Source organism: Pituophis catenifer, unplaced genomic scaffold (assembly GCF_029215685.1).
Source record: "Pituophis catenifer annectens isolate HBS135680 unplaced genomic scaffold, rPitCat1.0.hap2 SCAF_3, whole genome shotgun sequence".
Classification (NCBI taxonomy): domain Eukaryota; kingdom Metazoa; phylum Chordata; class Lepidosauria; order Squamata; family Colubridae; genus Pituophis; species Pituophis catenifer.
The window spans coordinates 193966984-193981157 of NW_027256883.1; the positions used below are offsets into that span (position 1 = coordinate 193966984).

Below are 14174 nucleotides of genomic sequence, written 5' to 3' on the forward strand. Positions count from 1 at the left end.
AATTCTGCCTGATATTCACATTTTTAAAAACTAATCTCAATGCCCTTCATTCTTTTAATTAAGAGTTGGAGTCTGGATACATTTATCCCAGTACTTGTACTTGTGCAATGTTTTTCTGGTTAATAATCATACCCAAGAACTTCAACCTACAGTTTTAGTCTATGTTAGTTCAGTTTCATTTACACAATAAATATATCAAAATATTATTCATACACCCACCCACCCACCCCAATTAAAGTTACAGAAATCACTATAGATTTTTCCAACAACAGACTGAATGATTTGCAAACTTTAACCAAACAAAGTGGAAACTTGGTTAACTTTCTGGAGACTTTTTGTCCCTTACCAAGATGAAACAGGGAGATATTTTTTCTGATGTTTTGCTGTCGGTTTGGAATACGGGGACAAAATGCACTGGGTCACACACACACACACAAAACAAAAAAACAAAACCAACAACCCAGAAAGACTATGCAATCCCCAAAATGCATTTGGCCTTTTCACTTTCATGAATAAAATTCACTCTCCCAATGCCAGATTCCTCCTTTTCCAATAAACACTGGTATTGTTTCCAAAACCACCAATGAACTGACAGTCTCAATCCCACTAACAACTGCTTAAACAGCCCTGAAGAGAATTACTTGCATGTCATCCTTATGTACTGAAGTGCTCGCACAGTTGAGGGCTTACTTGAGTTATGCTAAGTTGTAAACCTTCAGCTTCAGTTTTGAACTGCATTTTTTAAAAAATAAAGGAAAGCAATTTATACAGCTTATCTACATCTATACTTCTTTAAGAAGTGATTGTGTGTATATATATAGATATATATAGATATATATATATCTTTTTTCCTTCAAGCAAGTCAATTAGAAAACCAATGCAAACACAAATGCAAAAGAATGGTGTCACTGTTAAGTAGCAGTTCATCTCCAATAATGGTCATAGCTTACAGCAGGGGTGTCAAACAGGCGGCCCACGGGCTGGATGCCTCACGCGGAGGCCACACCCACCCCAGCTCCACAAAAGGAAAACACATCGCGATATGTCACATGATGGCAACGTGACGCTGCAAGTTTGACACCAGTTGCTTACAGGATAGTTTCCAGCACCGTAAGTCAAGAAACCAAGACTTTTCTTTCTTTCTTTCTTTTAAGCCAAACTGGTTTTATGAGCAGGAAAGCACATTCAATTTCTATTTGTTACTGGAGATTGCTTAAGGAAATGGAATGCTGGGACAAAAGCAGCAGGTCACACCTGTTCTTTTTAAAAAGAAATCAAAAAGCAAGTTAAGTCTGAACTCGCTGACAGTGTGAATATGTCTACAGTCTGATGATCTCTGTGCGTATTTTTGAAAATTATTCTTCAAAACACTGTGATCCTTCATTAGACACAAGATTATTCTTGTCCAGGAGACATCTATAAAACCATCTCTTGATATTCTCTTCTCATATTCTCTTAGTATTCACTCACCAGAGCCAGCTCTGGTGATAGATTGACAGTTATGTTTTTATACAAAGAATCATATGTAATATTTGGAAAATAGTTCAAATTATTGAGGCCATCCAATTCTTGCCTCTCTTTGGACTTCCTCAACAGTGCATATCTATTGAAAAAGAAAGAGAGAAAACATTAAAACCAATATTGTTCCAAAATATAACATAAAAGACTGTTAATATGACTACATTATGAATATCAATAGTTTCTTAATTTATTAAAAAATATCAGCCTGTGCAGCCTACAGCCATCAAAAGTCCATTCATGTCCAATTTAAAAGGTCTGAGTTCTAGGCAGAACACCGATTCACTCGGATTCTAAAACTTTCCATCCTACTCCTAACTTCATTTTGTATTTATATTAGTTTATATACATAGTACATACGTATGTACTTATATAAAGTATGAACATAGGTAATTGGATTAAGTGAGGAAGCTATAGATAAATTAACCATGGGTAGGGACATCATGTGAACACAATCATTTCTCAGAGCTGGATATCTAAAGTAGAATAATGGATTTCTATTGAAATGCTCAGATCCTGATAAATAAATATTGCAAAGAAAATATATGTAAGCAACACCAAAATATAAACTTAATAGACAAAAATGAAAGCATTGCAAACTATAAAAAAAGCTTTCTTGTTTTAAATTGTCCAGTTCTTTTCTTCCACTTCATTTAATTTTCTAATATTGCACACAAAAGCATCCATTTCCAACATGTTGCCCAAGATCTGCTCCGACCAATTCTGATGAGAAACAAAAACTATTGCTTCAGTTTTCCTTTTCCTTTTCTCATCATAAATCTCATCCTGAATCATAAATTTCCCTTTTTAAAAATTCTATTTTCATTTTATATAATCAACATGCTCAATGAATGGAAATCACTTCTGAACATGGATTCAAAGAATTGCTTTGTTTGCTAAAATTCATCCTTTATATAGATTTCAGACATTTTTATAAATCTATATAAGAATGAAAACTCTTTTTCTTTCACTTTCATCTTCTTACATTCACGAGAAAGGATGAAGCACAAATACTTAATTTCAAAATAGCAGAGTTGGAAGGGACCTTGTAAGTCATCTAGTCCAACCCCCTGCCCAAGCAGGAAAGCTTACATCATTTCTAACAGATGGCAGTCTCTTCTTGAAAGCTTCCATTGATGAAGCTCCCACAACTTCTGAAGGCAACTTCTGTTCCATTGTTTAGTTGTTCTCACTGTCAGAAAATGTCCTTATTTCTAGGTTGAATCTCTCCTTGATCAGTTTCCATCCATTAAATTAATAATTAAAAGTTCTATCTATGGACAAAGTAGTATCTATGGATACTATCAGTTTTGAGGTTATGTTATAGAAAATTAAGCCTTCTGTTTTCTGTATTCATCTTTTCTATCATTTATATTTCCTACCATGAGCATGTCCACACAAATGAGTTACAGTTCAAAACATTATTAAGCAAAAGCAATATAAGCAGAAGGAAGGATGGACTGGTAGTTATCAGTGGGTCCAAATCAACAGCAATGAACAAAGCAAGATAAAAATATGCTGCCAGTTTAAAGAAATTTAAAATCATTTTGAAAAATGACTCCAAATTTATAAGAAATCTTACATTAAACTACAGAAAGTACAACATTGAATGATTTTTCAGATGCATAGGTAGGCTGTTACAAAATAGTTCCTGATAGTCCTCTTTGTTCCATAACACTTGACATTTTTATATATAGTCAGTGACCTTTTTATACATTTACTGCTTGTTAAAGTATGAGATACTAAAGCTGAGAACTCTCTCTTCTCAAATATAATTGGGAGTGTGTTCATGTGTACGTAATACATGTGGCATGCACACATACACACACATGCAGACACACACAGCTTCCCCTAGTTCTTGTTCCATAACCTGAAGCTACAATATTTCATACCAGAGATCCCTAGCTGATGGGGATATAACATGTCACCCCTTTAGCATCAAAACTTAACCAGAAGAATAAAAACAGGTAATGACATGTGTGTAGCATAAATGTTCATAATCCCATAATTCCTGAAGGTGCAATTTCCCCCTCCATCTCCTTCAGTAAGAGCAACGGGAAATACGTTGCTGAGATAGAAGTCCCTTTAGTGAGCTCCTTGTCAGTTAAATCATTTAATGCTCTATCACTTGCAAATTACAGTCTACATTTTTCTCTTGGACTGGCTTGCTTTTATTTGCTAGCAGCTGGAACTGAAACAAGTAACAGTTTTATAAGAGAACAAGGAGGATGGGAAAAAAGAGAAGAGGGAGTGTGAGAATTCAGGTGCACTGTCTTTGAATAAATCAACTAAGCAACTAAAAATTGAGGATTACTTCGAAAACAAGAAGGCAACAATTGTAATCCACAGGGGAAAGCATTTTAAAGAGTTGAAAGCAACTCTTTAAAATGCAAGTTTCCCCTAAAGATGGTACTCTAGAAACTTTCCTTTAAAACTGTTTAAATGTTTAAAGTTGAAATGAAGTAGTAATTCATGACTTAATGGACCCTAAATAGGCTTTGGCCCAAAGCAATAATTTTTTTTAACTAAATCAGCTCGGGATATTGAAGCTTTCCTTTCCACACAAGCATCAATGTCCCACAAACACTTGAGGCTAGGGAGAAAACCTCCAAATTATAGCTGCTCTAATTCCCAGTTAAACACAATGACTATACAGTAACTTCAATAGCAAAGTAGAGGCTAAGAGAAAAACGGGAAGAAACATTTCAAAAAATGGAATGGTTGACTGGAAAGAAGAAAAGATCAGAAAGCAGAACATTGTATACTATAAACTCATTTTGTGCTTCAAAATGTGAAATCAGTATTTTACATTAAAACAGACCTATAGAAATCTCTATATGCTTGATACATAAAAAGGCCACTTTAAAAGATATAGCATTCAGTACCAAGAATTCTCATTGCAATTCATTTTCAAGGTTATTACAATTCAGTACTGATCTGCATGAGAAATCTTGATGCAAAATTTACTATGAGCACAAACTTTTCATACAACCATATGTAAATGAATATAAAGATAAGTAAGATAAAGTTATGGCATCATTTTTCAGCCTATTTCAAAGGCCAAAACTACAACTCAAGCCAGAACTGGGAAAATGTCTGGACTACAGGTACTCAGTGTCTTATGACCTTTCATTTAATGATCATTTGAAGTTTTGAGAGTGCTAAAAAGAAGGGACATATGACTGGTCCTCACATTTACAACCATCTCAATGTTCCCATAGTTGCACAATCAAAATTCGGGCATTTGGCAACTGTATCTGCAACCTTCCCAGAAGGTTTTGATAAGTAAAGATGGAAGCTGTTTTGCTCATGTGATTTTCTTAATGACTGTTGCAAAAAAGTTGTAAAATTGCATTAAGTGCAATTCACTTAATGAATGCATCACTTCCGGTTCTAATTTTGGTCATAAGTCAAGGTGAAAGTGGAGGTCACAAAGACATTAGGTTTGCCAACTAAAGAGAAAGGGGATCTTAAAATTTTTGCTGAAATCTGCCTGAGAATAATCCATGTTTGTGCTTTTCCAGTAGAAACATCTGAACACTTGGCAAGGCTTTCAATAATTAGGAAATTGCTGGGGACAAATATGTCTTGACTGGAAAAACAAGGAGCACTGAATTAGTTTGTGAAATAAAATAATCTGAACTACCCCACAAACATATATTCTTAGTTCTATTTTAGAATCATCTTAAACTCAAATTGAAATACAGTCTTATTTATTTAATTTAATTTAATTTAATTTAATTTAATTTAATTTAATTTAATTTAATTTAATTTAATTTAATTTAATTTAATTTAATTTAATTTAATTTAATTTAATTTAATTTAATTTAATTTAATTTAATTTAATTTAATTTAATTTAATTTAATTTAATTTAATTTAATTTAATTTAATTTAATTTAATTTAATTTAATTTAATTTAATTTAATTTATATACCCCCCTACTCCAGAGGGACTCAGGGCGGTGAACAGCGAAAGATAAAAATACATGTAATACAAACGTTAAAAACCAATTAAAATATATTAAATACTCTGGTCCCAGATAATTTAAGACATCCCAGTTTAAAACAAAATTAAAAGCAATATAAAGGGAAAGTTAGGCCAGGCCGGCCTGCTGAAACAAAAATGTTTTGAGGGCACAGCGGAAAGTGCGCAGATCCGGGATCCTCTGTATCTCTGGGGGGAGCTCGTTCCAGATGGTGGGTGCCCCCACAGAAAAGGCTCTCCCCCTGAGGGCCACCAGTCGACACTGTTTGGCTGACGGCACCCTGAGAAGACCCTCTCTATGTGAGCGTACTGGGCGGTGAGAGGCTATGATGATGAAAAAATCATAAAGAAAAGCAACACAATGACTTGGGGTTACAAAGTAAAGATCCATAGGACTTTTTTAAATGAAGGACTTAATTGGCTCAACCATATAATTGGTGAATGCAGACAATAGCTTCTCTATATTGTTTAAGAAATACACTGGAGGTTTTAGACTGTTTAACTTCACCATACCTTTTAAGGTGCAGAGTCTTAGCATTTAGAATGACATCCACTCAAATCTAATGGACAGGAAAATCTGCATATATACAATATTTTTAAGAACTTGCCTTCCTAAGAATTGAACTTCCCCTCTATGATGATGGGGAATTGACTTGTATTTCCCTGTATCTCCTTCTGGCCGAGTAACCAAGTAGCCTGCATAGTGAACCCTGGAAAAGAAAGGGAATCATTAAATTGCCTTGAATTTAGTATTTGCCAACACTAATCATTTGAGCAAACATATCAAAATTATTCATAAGAAAGCATCCCAACATATCTCCTAAATTAGCTTATTTATACACTTTTTCATTTGAATTAGTTGTGTAGCAGCCTGCTATTATATTCCAGTTAGAAAATGGAATAAGCTGTTTATTTACTGTTAACTATGAAGCTATGGGACATAGCTACAACAAGTATTCTAATCTCTTCTTAAAAACTTCTAGTGTTGGAGCATTTACAACTTCGGGAGGCAAGTTGTTCCACTGATTAATTGTTCCAACTGTCAGGAAATTTCTCCTTAGTTCTAGGTTGCTTCTCTCCTTGATTAGTTTCCACCCATTGCTTCTTGTCCTGCCTTCAGCTGCATAGTTTGAGTCCCTCTTCTTTGTGGCAACCCCTGAGATATTATCTGTTATGACGTCTCCCCTAGACCCTCTTTTCATAAGAGTAGACATATATAGTTCCAGCAACCATTCTTTATATGTTTTATCCTCGAGTCCCCTAATCATCTTTGTTGCTCTTCTCTGCACTCTTTCTAGAGAATCAACATCTTTTTTCATTGTGGCAACCAAAATTGGATGCAGTATTCCAACTGTGGCCTTACCAAGGCATTATAAAGTGATATTAAAACTTCACGTGATCTTGATTCTATCCTTCTATTTATTCAGCAAAGAACTGTGTTGGCTTTTTTGGCACCTGCTGTACACTGCTGGCTCATATTTAAATGATTGTCCACTAGGACTCCAAGATCCTTCTCAGAGTCACCACTATTGAGCAAGGTACCAGATATACTGTACCTGTGCATTTTGTTTTTCTTGCCTAAATGTAAAACCTTATTTTTTTCACCATTGAATTTCATTTTGTTAGATAGTGCCCAATGTTCAAGTATGTCAAGATCCTTCTGTATCTTGAGCCTATCTTCTGGAGTGTTGGCTATTCCTGCTAGCTTGGTTTCATCTGCAAATTTGATGAATTCCACATCTATCCCCTCATCCAAATCATTGATGAATATGTTGAAGAGTACTGGGCCTAAAACAGAGCCCTGGGGTATCCCATTGCATACTTCCCTCCATGTAGATGCAGTTCCATTCAGGACTACACGTTGAGTGCGGTTGGTCAACCAGTTATGAATCCATCTGGTGGTGATGCTGTCTAACCCACATTTTTCTATTTTATCAAGTAGTAGGTTATGGTCTACTTTATCAAATGCCTTACTGAAGTCCAAGTAAATTATATTGACAGCATTCCTCTGGTATTGTTGTTATGTACTTCTAAAAACAGCTTATCTAATAGAGTAAATTAACTATACCCAGGAAATAAACAGAACTTCATGTTTCAACTTAAATCATAAAGGTGGAAGATGAAATAGCCTTTGTTTATTTTTTATTATTTATTTATTAAACTTATATGCCACCCATCTTGCCTAGGTGGCTTACAATCAATAAAAGCAAAAATATGAAATGTTAAAACAATAAATGGTAATACTAAATTGATTTAAAATTAACAATGATGGGAAGGAAGGCTAACTTTGTATCAGTGATAATGACATGGCTGGAGAGGTGGGCATTGTCTAGATGTTATGTTGTAAGAGTGGCAACTGCCAAAACAGGGCTGATTAGCATAAAAAGAAAATAGGGAAGACTTTCAGGCAGTTGGTATTGCTAAGATGAGTATATAATGCAAGATGTAACCAAGGATGCAAATTTTCTGAAAAAACTGACAAAGTCACTCCTTTTTCATTTTATATTGTAATTCTTTTTGTTCACATGTTTCGTGGAATTTGAAACTAAATCATGGAGCCCGGTCAATTGGAATTTACATGCAAACCACCCTCTCCGTTTCCTGCACAATGTACCTGTTCCAAAGGTCGTCATCCTCTCCACCCCAGCCCCAGAATGCATTTGCAAAGCCGTTGATTTTTTTGAACTGTTTCACTGTCAAGCCACTCACTCCACCAAAAAATTCAGCATATGGAAGGCTACAGATAAATGAAAATAAAAATGTCAGTCAAGTTTGAAATTAATACAGTTTTTAGTGGTCACAGCAAATATGTGGTTGTAGCTTGTCTCAATTAGTTTTAGTTACAGTAGTATCTGCTTCTAATTAATTTTCTACTTTTAGCATTAAACTCACTAGGGAATTACACTTACTTACATATACATGTACTTATCCAACTTAGTAGCAAAATGTCTTGGCATCTGTCCACATCCATAATAGTTACGATCATTCTCAGGTATATGGTCCACATCGTGAAAGATGAAACAGTCCCAGTCCAAGTCCTTCATAGCTTCCCGAAAGCCAACATTAAAGAGCATAGCACGATTAAAGGGCTGATTACCTGCCTAGAAGAAAAGCCCAGTATATAAAAAAAATAACATTTACTTTCATACACAAGTCAACCTGAGTTCCAATGCTTTAGGTGGATGAATAGGTGCATTTAGTTGCTTCATATCTTACAGTATGGTAAGTTTTCTTTTTCAAAGATACAAAGATTTTTCTTTCAAATTTTGCCTAAGAAACTGTTGTTTCATTAGATTGACATGTCTGACATATCAGCAGATTAAGGCCTGCAGATAGATATATGTGGGATTGTAGGATCACCCTAAAGCCAAACTACAAATAACAAAAAAGACACACATTGTTGCCAGGGTAATTCTTGAAAAATAGGAGTTAAACACATTCCTAGAAACACAGTGATAACATGCCGATCTAGATATATAGACTGAATTTGATTAACACTTAAATATAAATGCAATGCAAAATTTATATTTCACTTTTGTCCAGTGATAGCCCAACCTAGTCTGTAGAAGGAGCTACAACACCTTTTGATACAAGTATAAGGATCCCACTTCTTAAATGGATCTTACACAGATGTATTATAGGCAATTGTACACATACACACAAAACAAGCATGCAAACACTGTAAGAGTTTCATCAAGGAAAAGAGTGGCAATTCAAATCTGTTTGGGAAAGTTTGTACATAGTTGAGGTATATTGGGGTATATTGAGTCAATTGAAGTTATATGTCTTAGTAACTACTAAAATTTTGATTTAGATAGCCTTAGGTTTTAACTACAAATCAACAAACAAAACACACAGACACACACACACACTTGGAAGTCTTCCATCAGTTCAAATTTGAAACAATGCTCTGAACATTTGAGATATAATATCACTGAGCAAAAACTCTGTGAGTATATCTTTCTTACAGGGTTTTTGGAGCCCTGATGGCAGAGTGGTTAGAATGCAGTATTGCAGGCAAACTCTGCTCACAGCCTGGAATTCAATCCCATTGGGCTCAAGGTTGACCTTCCATCTTCCGAGGTTGGTAAAATGAGAACCCAGATTGTTGGGGGCAATATGCTGACATTTGTAAACCACTCAGAGAGTGTTGTAAATCACTTTGGGGTGGTATACATCTAAGTTGTATTGCTATTATACAACAGATCAGCATTGCAAATCCTTAAAAGTTTTATTTTATAAGTTTAAATAAAACAGTTCCTTGAAGATGTTTTTTAAAGCAATATGGCCTCCTTGCTTCTAAAAACGAAAAGCTTACATCATTTCATTTCTCTCCTGAAGCCTCCTCCAGCAGTACCAGTAACTGGAAGAATATTTTATATTTGCACTCTGCATGGGTAGAAGTTTCTGGCTAGGGGAACAGTCAGCCAAGGCTTCAGGATGACATGAGTTGCCTCGTTAAAAGAATTACTTCAGTATTTGATTTGATGACAAAATGTTATCAAAACAAACTAGTCTTCAGAAATCTAGAAATTAATCTTGGAAACAAAAAAAGTAAATGCAAACTTACTTGCTCAATGACATAAAATGCAAATTGCAAACGTTGGCGTTGCAGCATTGGAACAAGATGTTTAAAGAGAACTGGCAAATGTTCAAAACGATTGCGGAATGGGATTAGAATAGCCACCTACAAGGAGAAAGATCATGAGCTCTTCTAAGATCTTGCAAGCAACCTAAGCTATCAATACTAGATAAGCAAAGATGTAAACCTCACATGGACATTATTTTTGTAAGTAAAATCCTTAAATCCTTAAGAGTGGGAACTGGCTTGCCTAAATGTTCTTTCCTTGCAAAATTGTGTTCGAATACGTTACAATAAAATTCAAATTAATTTATTTTAGTCTAATAAGATTCCAGAGACTAAGCGCAGGTATCAACACTTCTGATTTAGAGGTTAAATGGACTCATCATCTCAGTCCTTGTAAACAAATCACATTGCCTGCTAATACTAAATATTAGATTATAATTAATAACTTTAAAGTGGTGGCTTCAGGTTTGATTCTTGAACTTGCATTGCATTAAAATATCATACTGAACTCTGGTTCTTCAAGACAGATTCCTAATTTTATTTTTAATATTCCTACGATCAGTTCTTGAAGTGAGATTTCCAAAGTGGAGAAATGCTTTGCTAGTGCTAGAAACTCTGCTTGCAACTTGTGTGCGAGACACACTAACAATATTAGCTAGCTGAGTAATAAAATGTTTGCAAGCAAACAACTAAGCTCAGAAAGCACTAAGAACTCTATTGTACAAATATTCTCTTCTATTATATTAAAACAGCTACCAAAATAAGAACCACTGAATTATAAGGCCAGCATCTTATATAAAAATATTTCAAAAGAAAAATGTAAGCCCTTTATATTGCACATAACAAACTCAGGATTTGAGATGGTATGGCATTATTATTTTCAACATTCCCTTTCTGTAGCTTACTTTCCAGCGAGGCAAGCAGTCACTAGGCTTCCAGTGACCTCCTAATTTGATAGTAGGGTCTTGAGAAAAAAACTGGTGGATCTCATCCATACTGATTTCACTCATATTTACATCAATTGGCCCCTCTGTGTATGTAAAAAAGAGAAAATGAGAAGCAGGAAGCACAGCTCAAAAAATACATTTTGCAATATCTCACCATATTATGCATTTTGTTGTTATACTACTGTTATTGCTATCTTGCAATCAGTTGTAATTTTCAGAATTAACTCCCCCCCTTTACTATTTTAATCAAAGTTCTAAGCCAATAAATTTACCTAAACCTACAGATTATCAGGAGATATCATGCCCTTGCAAATAAAATTTGAAGGATTACTTACTACTTCAGCTTCAACCGCAACAATACACAAGCAAATAATAGATACAAACTCAAGGTAAACTGTTCCAAACTCGATTGCAGAAAATATTTCTTCAGTAACAGAGTGGTCAATGCCTGGAATGCACTACCTGACTCTGTGGTTTCTTCCCCAAACCCCGAAACTTTAACCTTAGACTGCCTACTGTTGACCTCACCCTATTCCTAAGAGGTCTGTAAGGGGCGTGCATAAGTGCACCAGCATGCCTACCGTCCCTGTCCTAATGTCCCTTTTTACTTACTCTTTTCATGTATTCAAATTATGTTTATACTTTTACCTGTTAACTTATATATGCTTGAAAAATAAACTTATGATTATGATTATCGTAGATTATTTATGGTACAAGAATTAGATGATATAAGAAATAGAAGCCTCTTACATTCAAGGAGTATTTGGGTACTACAGATAGTCTCCATGTTACAATTGTAATGGAGCCTGCCTATTACAGTAATAGGTCAATGACAATGCCTTAAGCAAGGCACATGTGATTGTCTTGCTCAATGATTGCTGGCCTTGCCTTCCAAGGAGCAGGTGATTACATGGATCTTCAAAGAAAGGGACAATATGTGCAGAACTGGGCCAGAGAAAAAAAGCTCGCATACCAATGATCAGAGCTTTTTTTCTCTGGCCCAGAATACTGGCTCTCCTCCCTGCCATGTGTTAGAAAGTTAAAAAGTCTCAGGGCAGGGAGAGGAGGCGGTGTGCTGTATGGAGAAGCAAAACACTCCCAAGCTTCATTTCTCCATGCAGTGCACTGTTGTCCAAAGAAATGAAGTGGCTTGCAACCTTTCTAGATGGTTTCCCTGTTGGCTTTCTGAGGAAGCCAGCACAGAAGATTGCAAATGGTGGTCACATGATTGTGGAGAGCTTGGTAACCTGTTGTAAGTGGTTTGCCAAGAGCCCAGATCATAATCATTTGATCATGGAGGTGATGCAACGGCCATAACTTTGAGCATCGGTCAAAAGTCTCTGAATAGAATAGAATAGAATAGAATAGAATAGAATAGAATAGAATAGAATAGAATAGAACAGAACAGAACAGAACAGAACAGAACAGAACAGAACAGAACAGAATTCTTTATTGGCCAAGTATGACTGGACAGATAACAAAGCTCTCAGCTCATGCACTATTTAGCACCATTGTAATTTTTTGTTCAGATTGCTGAACAAATGGTTATTAAGTTGATGATTACTGTGTGTACTGTATACTTCATTTGGAAGAACAACCAAATACAAGCTGTTACTTCCAGATGAGTAACATGTAACAGCATCGCACTCTTATTGTAATGCTGAGTATGAAGAAAAGAAGCATATAAACTCCACATAAAATAAATTTGTGTGCTTGGATTTGCCAAACTTGCTGGACAGCAATTGCTACTTATGATGAGTGACAGTAATTTTACTAGGACTCATTATCCTTCACCGATATAATCATGCTCACCAACCAAGACAAATTTATTCCCAAATTTAGAGCACAGAAACTCAGTAAACACTATTGAAGCATGAATCTTTCAAGTATGTGCACTTATAATGCTTCCTTGGATATACCAGCCTTTAGAAACAGTCGACGGAACTCAACATTTTAGGATAATCCTGTTTAAGGTTCAGGCCATATGCTTCAGGCAATTACAGGCAGTCCTCAATTAATGATGGTAACTGGGACTGGAATTTCTGTCACTAAGCAATGTGGCACATAGAGCAACAACACATAACCGCACTGCTAAACAATGGAAATTTTAGCACTTTTGATTGTCATTTTTAAGCAAATCCAGTGCCAGTCTTAAGTGCAAAGTCACATGGTTGCCACTTGTGACACCTGCAGGCCTCCCCATTGACTTTGCTTGTAGAAAGTCAACAAAGGTTACAAATGGTGATCACATGACTGCAGGGACATTAATCATCATAAACAATGGCAGCCAGTCCTATGTGTGGTCTACCTGCAATGCCTGAAATGTATGGCCTGAACTTTGACATAAGTTTGAACAGTCATTAACAAATAGATATTAAGCTTGAATGACCTATATTCTTTTAGGTGTTCCTGTATCACCTTTATGAATATCTAAGAAGAGTCTCCATGTGCCAATAGAGGATAATAAAACATTTTTGATGACTATAAACTACCGTATTTTTCAGAGTATAAGATGCACCTTTTTTCCACCTAAAAGGGGGTGAAAATTTAGATGCGTCTTATACACCGAATGTAGCCCTGCCTACCCACCGGCCCCCACCCTTTGGCCTGCGCCTCACAGCAGTTACCTCCTTGCAAGCAAACAGCAAGAAAATACAGCTCCTTTCAGCTTCGGCATAGGCTAATTAGCACAAGTTGATTAGATCGGCCTCCCGACTCTCAGCTGATTTGCTATCAGCTGTTTTGTGCGGGGTTAGGGTTAGGGTTATTTTTTAAAAAAAATAGATGAGGAATAAATATGGCAAAAAGGAAACATAAAAATTAAACACTGTTTAAATTTGTGAACCAGCCAAATACTCTGTTCAAAGAAAATACATTGTATGTTTGTATGTGTGTTTGTCTAAAAAATAAAAACTTTTTTTAAAAAAAGAAAACCAAAAAAGGTAGGTGCGTCTTATACTCCGGTGCGTTTTATACTCCGAAAAATACGGTACTTTTCAATATGAGAGTAGTTCCAATCTATACATGATAAATAATGTGGTAAAGAGTCTCTATTTTTCCCTCATCCCAGAGTTGAGAAAATCTGGACATGAATGAACTAAGCAGATTTTATTAATAGATTATTCATTAATAAACA

At 35.5% G+C, this 14174-nt stretch overlaps 1 protein-coding gene across 1 annotated transcript in view; it reads right to left on the minus strand.

Moving 5' to 3' along the window:
* Nucleotides 1-268: 268 nt before the first annotated feature.
* The window catches only part of B4GALT5 (beta-1,4-galactosyltransferase 5), a 61922-nt gene continuing 48016 nt past the window's right edge, over nucleotides 269-14174 (minus strand). The window contains exons 4-9 of the mRNA XM_070940041.1: nucleotides 10997-11121; nucleotides 10074-10190; nucleotides 8417-8604; nucleotides 8118-8240; nucleotides 6112-6213; nucleotides 269-1603 (exon numbers count right to left, since the gene is read on the minus strand). Of these exons, the coding sequence (XP_070796142.1) occupies nucleotides 1456-1603; nucleotides 6112-6213; nucleotides 8118-8240; nucleotides 8417-8604; nucleotides 10074-10190; nucleotides 10997-11121 (803 nt within the window). The 3' untranslated portion in view covers nucleotides 269-1455. The remainder of the gene's footprint in view (nucleotides 1604-6111; nucleotides 6214-8117; nucleotides 8241-8416; nucleotides 8605-10073; nucleotides 10191-10996; nucleotides 11122-14174) is intronic.